Here is a 6,999-nt window from a genome sequence, read left to right on the forward strand (position 1 = left end):
GAAAATCTGGTAACAAACGAGTAAACAAATCAAAAACTAAATCAACTCCTAGCTATAAGGAGATTTAATCAGGTACAACAATCTAAACAAACACGTGATCTTTAACACTCTTCCTTGTTACGATGCNATTCTAATTCAATGTCACAAATGTAGTACAGAAAATTCACAACTGAACTTAGGTAGCACGTCAAGTTTAAAATAATGAGTCTTGTGAAACTTATCGTTTCCTTCAACCGACGGCGACCAATGACTTGGCAACGGCGTCGACGTAGGTGAGCGAGTGGTGTGCAAAGAGGCACGACAATCTTCCTTGTCTCGGGATTGGCCAGTGCCTGGAGCAGCAGTCAATGAAGGCAAGAGACAGTGACAATGGCGCTGGTGCAGGAGGGGCAGCAGTGCCGTTGGCTGCAGTGGTGGTCGCACAACGTGCGGGAAGGAGAAGGAGAAAGTAGAAGAAGCGGTGGCTCCGGTAGGCAGCTTGGGCTCATTTAGGGCTGCATGCATGCGTGAGAGGAGGAAGGGTTGGACAGCCGAGCTGGCTGCTGCTAGAGTTTTTAGAATTCTTGGCATGACAACAATTTTCAAAAACACAAAATAAAATAGCTCTCCAGATCTGAATAAACATCCCAATCAGATTGCCCACCAACCCAACTTCAAAACGATGGCCTACTAATTCAATTCATTTACCTGTAAGTGATCAATTTCGTTCACTTCCAAACACAAGGAGAAAAGAATCCCTCAAGAGGTTCAAATGTAGCCAGCAAACAATGAACAAAAAAACCACTGCATGCATAATATATAGAGAACATTTTCATGAAATTACAGCACTCCTGCCTCCTCCTCCTCTCAGAAGATAAATATAAATTTCTCTCCCTCTCTTTCATGTTCCATGTAGATCTTATCTTAATCTATATGGTAGCAATTCTCTGTAGATTCTCATTTTGGCATGAAAGAATGGTTTCTTACAAGAAACAGTTCTGAATTCTTACAGTTACGGCAACTCTGCATGTCTGCCGGCGGTTGAAGAGAACATTTGCTCAAGCCACAGTGGCAGACGTTGAACCTGCAAAGTGCTGAGAAATTTTCAAGAGGCTCCCTCTCATCTGTCATGAGAATGCAAATCTTGAGAAGAGAGAGAGAGCAGATCCTGACGAATCGGGGCTCAGAGGAACATCGGCCGAAGATCGGTAGGCTTGTTGACATTTTTGTGTCTGTATAATAAGCACATCCACCAAAATTATTCACCATAGATGAGATGTGACTATTAAAAAAAAATGTGAGGCCAGGGTAAAATGTTTTTTTTTTTTTTTTGGGTTAAAAGTTCATTACCATTTCCTTGTATTCATTTTTCATGCCCATAATTGATTACAGATTTAGAACTATAGAGACTCGTATAAACTTTAGGAATGCAAGCCCACCAACCAAATTTCGAGAGCATGTCAATAATTCTGAAACATGATCATATTCCTATTATTTTAGGTGATCCTTATAATATAAGCCTTACAATGGTTTTCTACTTTCAGTTCCATGGGTTCTTCTAACTGCTCTTGATAATTGGCCATATTTAAGAAAGTAAAACACAATATTTACTGATGATTCAGAGGATAGAGATATGATATAATAGAAAGCATATACAACCTCTTCCGGACTAAACTGGAGGAGCATGGCAACCACAGGCAGCAGAGCTTCTACTTCACCTAATAAGAGATAAAATTGAGGACATGAAAACGTGAAAAGGGTGTAAAATAAATAAAAGCCTAATATCAATCAATATTTAAACCCATAAATTGGAACAAGGATAGTAATTGAAAAGGATTGGTTTTTTCAAAGCAGAAACAAGTTATACTGTACCGGTTTCTAGGAGCTTCAAGATGACATTCTTCAGATATGTCATGTCTACACCCTCCCTTCTCTGTGATCTTTCCATATCACGAAATTCAGCCTTTAACATTGCTTGCTACACCCATGAAATAATGTTTAAATTTCACACCAAAAATATTAGTAGTAGATCTACAATGACACGAACTATAAACATATTAAAAATTGGATCAATTTGGACTTAGTTTTACCTGTTGGCTATGCAGACGATTCTCCCGTTCCAGCTCCTCAATCTCTTCCTATAAATACAGAATGATTAGAATCATAATCTAGAAAATGAAATACAAATTATCTCAATCAGTGAATCAAATACTTGAAGAGCTAAGATATGCCGCTGTGATTGGGTCAGTTGTTCTTCCCTCTGAGCCTGCTGCCTTGCTAAAACCTGGTTAAGGGACGAAAAATAGGAAACAATCATGAATAAGTTCACTATGTTTTAGATCCAGCTACTTCCACGTAAAATAATACATCAAAGAAGTATTATTATTATTTTTGTAAAAGGTGTGGATTCAAATCTACTACTCTTTTAGTCGATGATATATGGCTAAATCAGTCAAGTTATGGTAACATTGGCAAATCATGCAAACTAATTTTAAAAAACATAAATTTTATGTAGCAATGGCAGTAAGCAACCATGGGGTCACATATACAAGTAAGAGAAAGAAAAGAAAAATTCCAAGTTAGACACCTTGATAGGAGAGAAATGGATAATGTAATTTAAACTTGACTATATATTTTAATTAATAAAACTTCTACTACAAAAATGATATTACAAACAAATATAAGTTACAACACATTTTTATGAGAGAACGTTGTACATACCAGAATCTGTTGTTCGGCAATGGAGGCGCTCAAATTTGATGAACCTTGTTGTTGAGTAGCTGATACCAGTTGAAGAAAAAGAACGTTAGGATTTCAATGGCCAGTTTTAGTCAATTGTCCAACTTCATTCGGTTATTACAGTATCAAATATGAGCAGCAAATGAATAGGGACAAAAAAAAATTCCTACCTGCAGTATTATCAATTTTATCTGCCTGAGATGATTATAGAAGACAAGGGTCAGTAATGAGTATAGAAAGCACTATAAAAATTTTCAAAAAATTACAACCAAAAGTATGTAGAAATAAACATACTGGAGGTTTTGATTCCAAAGATTGGCGAAAATTTTTATTATCATCTAAAAGCCTAGAAATTTCGGTATCCTTTTCCTCGATCATTCTATCGGCAAGATCACGGAATGAGTTATGCTCCTCCTATAGATTGCACAGCAAAGTAAGAACTTGAGGATAAAATTATTTTAGCACAAGTCACAAGAAACAAAAAAACAAGAGAGAAGTATAATACTTGCCTTCAACTTTCTGTACCCTTGTTTCAACTCTTCAAATTCCTTTTTGACATCTTGCTTAGAGGATTCTTCAAACTGAAATTTCAGAGCTTCACATCTGACTGCACATAAAATAATACGATAAATAATCTTCTTTGCAACAACTAATGATACTACTCTAGCACTCTGTACAGGAAAATCAAGAAATACTATCATTCACACTGCAGATATTACTTACTTCGCCATGATTCTTCCAAGTTCTGAAGGCTATGTTCCCAAGCTTCCTTTTCCGAATGAAGGTGCAAATTAGCAGATTCAAGCCTCTTTTCCAGGCTCTTAATATTTTCCGTAGCGTCATTGAGGGCTGAATCTCTGTTACAAATGGAATTAAGATGTTATCTTTTTTTAAAAAAATGCTGTCAAACTCATAAAACTTCGGCTAAACCTTATGGGGATAGATCAAAGTGAGCAAGTGACACATAAAACAAAATAGTCTTTAGATGTAATGACAAAAATTGGCCATCATGAGAATATTTTTGGGCTGTCTAAGAAATCCTTCTCACCTAAAAATACAATGGGATATCCATGAGAAATATTAAATCACACTCGATGGCATTCATACATTTCATTTTACTAATGTATAATTCTAGGTTTTCTCAAACAAATAGAATTCGAAGGGAATTCCTATCTCTGTCCAGGTCAGTGGGTTCTTCGTAACCACAATGAAGAACGGCAATTCACATTTTTATCCATCGTCCAATCTCTCATCAGTATTGACAGGATGTCCAATACATCTTCTTTAAGTGCCATTCGTTCCCCCTGTTTGTGTTAAGAATTTTGTTCATCAGGTGCTTGACAGACACCCAAAAGCAAGGCTACAGTGCTTTCACTATGGCAATTAGGGCATCAATTTGGGAAATATGACTATAAAGAAATAGAGGATCTTCATCAGGGAGGACGCACTATGCCCACCATCAGGTTATTTTTGTTTACTTTCTTAAATGTTCAAGATAAAAACAATCGATAACTACTTTCCCCTTTATAAATGTCAATTGGAGAGATTTTTTGTAATTCCTTTCGATTAAGTTTGGTGGTTGTCTTATCTTCCCAGTTCCATGTACGTGAATACCTATGGTATATATTGATTTGTCCCACGATCGAGGCATGCAACTGACGCTAATCATTCATGGAACATCTTTAAATGCACCCAACATTCAAATCAACCTCAGGTGGTATAACTGCTACCGAAGTTGCAATTTAAATTTGTAGCAACCGTCCTGGAGAAGATGAAAAATTAAAAGAATGAATCTCAAGCATAAGACTACCTTTCTCGGAGTTCTTTATCATTATTTTCCAAAGCATTTTGAAGATCTAGCTGAGCCTGATCCTTTTCAGCAAATGCCAACGCGATTTCCTTTTCAGCCTCCTATAATGCAAAGTTTGATAATTGAAGAGAGCTCATAAATCAACATGGTTATTAACTTTTCTTTTAGGTGTGTCCTCACCTTCAATGCTTCCTCAAGAGCTTTAATTTGGTCAGAGTCCACAGCAGCGGCTACCTCTGCTTCCTTCTTCTGAAGGAGTGCATGAGCACGAACCTTGTATGAAGAAAATTCATTTTCAAGGCGATTCCTCTACAAGAATAAAGAAATTGCATCAAGCCAATTCTGATTTTAAGTAGATGTTGAAGGGAAGAAATATCACTAAAAAATTCCATTTATGGGTAAAAAAAATAGTAAATTTATATCCGTTACAGCATCGAACTTCGGTAAAACAGGTTCTAGGTTTGTTAGGTAACTGAACAGTCACTGCTGATAGATTGATGGAATGCCTGATATCAGATGAAGAATAAATAGAAAAAAAATGAAGCACTCGAAGACTATTTCATTAAATATTGGAGAACAAGAAATGCACAGTGAAATCTGAGCATGCAAAAGAGTGGAAGAAGTTACTCAACAAAATATTAGAGAACAAGCATACCTCTAGGACTATTCCTCTGAAAGATGCTATTATTTTATCTTTTCACATTTCTATTTGGGGTAGGAAACAAAAATTTCATTGAAGATATGAAATATTACATATGTGGGAGTTCATCCCATAAACAGAACCTATCAAATGGCATTAAAAAAATAACGAAAGTTTTTGGCACTTTAGCCTTCCAAATGTGCTCAAATGTAAGGGCTGGAGGAGCAACAAGTTGAAAATTCTTTCGTCAAGCGAGAGGTAATTAATTCAAGAAAGAGCCAAATTTCATCATATAGGTAATGAAACCACCGATGAGAGTTTTAAAACAAACCAATAGCAAAGAGATTCTAAATCACAATCTGAGGAACCTGGAAGCCTCCTTGAGCAAGTCAAGCTCGAAGGCAGAATAGAAACCTCACACCTGACTGGCCCTGTTCTATTATTTTTAGCCTCTGCCCATTAACAATTAATTGTAATAGACTAACCTATTATCTTCTATGCCTATTCCTATACACACCCGTTATCTCCTACTATCTGCTAAATCTTCCCTATACCAAAACAATTGCCAGCCTCATCATCCAGGCTCGTAAGACCATCTTCAACGGCTCAATGCGTTACCAACAAGGAAAATAATTAATAGATAAGTAAATTGGAATGATTAAAATGATCGCAGATTCTAGTGGTTTATCATACCTCCTCTTTGATAGTCAGTAGTTCAGCATCTCTCGCACTCAACATCCGTGTTTTTGCAGAAACTTCCAGTTCCAGCTGACCTGCCCAACAAACAAGAACGCAACATTTTGTCTGTTTCTTTTCAATATAAGAATCATCAACAAAAGTCAACAGGACTTCTTCTCATACTCCTCATTTTAGCAGCTTCAATTTCAGCACGAATGCAATTGCTCTCAGCAACCTCTAACTTCATTTTAAGCGCCTCTGAAGAAGCTTGCCACACCTCCTTTTCTTTCTCCTGTAGCATTATACAACTATGAATCTACGATTATAAAGCTGAAATTTGCATTCAAACTGAACCTAAAAAAGGCCGTGACAACCATTGTGAAAAGAATAAGGTAGAGATGAAAACGCAAGTCAGATCAACATGTATTCTCTAAAATAAACTAATATATCAGAAGAATGTCAACCTCGGCAATCTTATCCACAACATAAAATAAAGAGGTAAGTTACACCATCTGAATGTGCCTGCTCATGTTATAAGCAATCTTTTTCCTTTCTTTCATCCTCATGGATTCTCATGAACATCTTGCCCGTCAAGTCCTTAATATTGATAGAGAACATTTTAGGAGCTACAGAACTAAATAAAAGTGTTTGCAAAAGAACGTAACTAAAGAGTCAAAATGGTAGTGGTACGGAATGTGTAAAAAAGTCCAGTATATAACGTTCCTAATTCATTTGCAGAAGAGAGAGAATGACGTTGATAAATTTTCAAGAGTTCAAAGTTCAAACCAAAGAGCCTACATGTTCATTTCTCAGGTGAGCAAGCTCTCCTTTTACAGTTTCCGTAGCAGCTTTATGTCTTGCTGCCTCACCACTTGATGCTGCATCCATCTCTGCAATCTTTGATTCTTTCTCCGCAACTAATTCCTGGAAAATATATTCTTACAATCTTCACTAACAGGCAAAAAAGAGTAACAAAAGAGAACGAAAAAATGGCAGATTTTGGAAGAGAAATATAAGAGAAAAAAAAAATAAAGGAAAGAGGAAATGAAAGAGGGAAGAGACTTGCTGTAGAAAAGTTAGTTAGATATTTTTTTTTTTTTAATGTTCCGTGTGTTAGTGAAAGAGTGAGTGATTGAATGGTTGATGAGAATAT

At 36.4% G+C, this 6,999-nt stretch overlaps 1 protein-coding gene across 1 annotated transcript; it reads right to left on the reverse strand.

Moving 5' to 3' along the window:
• Positions 1-767: 767 nt before the first annotated feature.
• Positions 768-6,770, reverse strand: LOC111786371 (protein GRIP-like; the record flags this gene model as incomplete). Its single annotated transcript, XM_023666669.1, is given in 15 exon segments — positions 768-1,211; positions 1,639-1,697; positions 1,852-1,957; positions 2,070-2,117; positions 2,192-2,263; positions 2,701-2,759; positions 2,889-2,913; positions 3,013-3,132; positions 3,228-3,325; positions 3,442-3,575; positions 4,529-4,629; positions 4,709-4,837; positions 5,862-5,941; positions 6,030-6,138; positions 6,645-6,770. Coding segments are annotated over 15 exon segments (1,371 nt in total), but the record flags the coding sequence as incomplete, so codon positions are not given.
• Positions 6,771-6,999: the final 229 nt, after the last annotated feature.

This window comes from Cucurbita pepo, unplaced genomic scaffold, assembly GCF_002806865.2.
Source record: "Cucurbita pepo subsp. pepo cultivar mu-cu-16 unplaced genomic scaffold, ASM280686v2 Cp4.1_scaffold001577, whole genome shotgun sequence".
Taxonomy (NCBI): domain Eukaryota; kingdom Viridiplantae; phylum Streptophyta; class Magnoliopsida; order Cucurbitales; family Cucurbitaceae; genus Cucurbita; species Cucurbita pepo.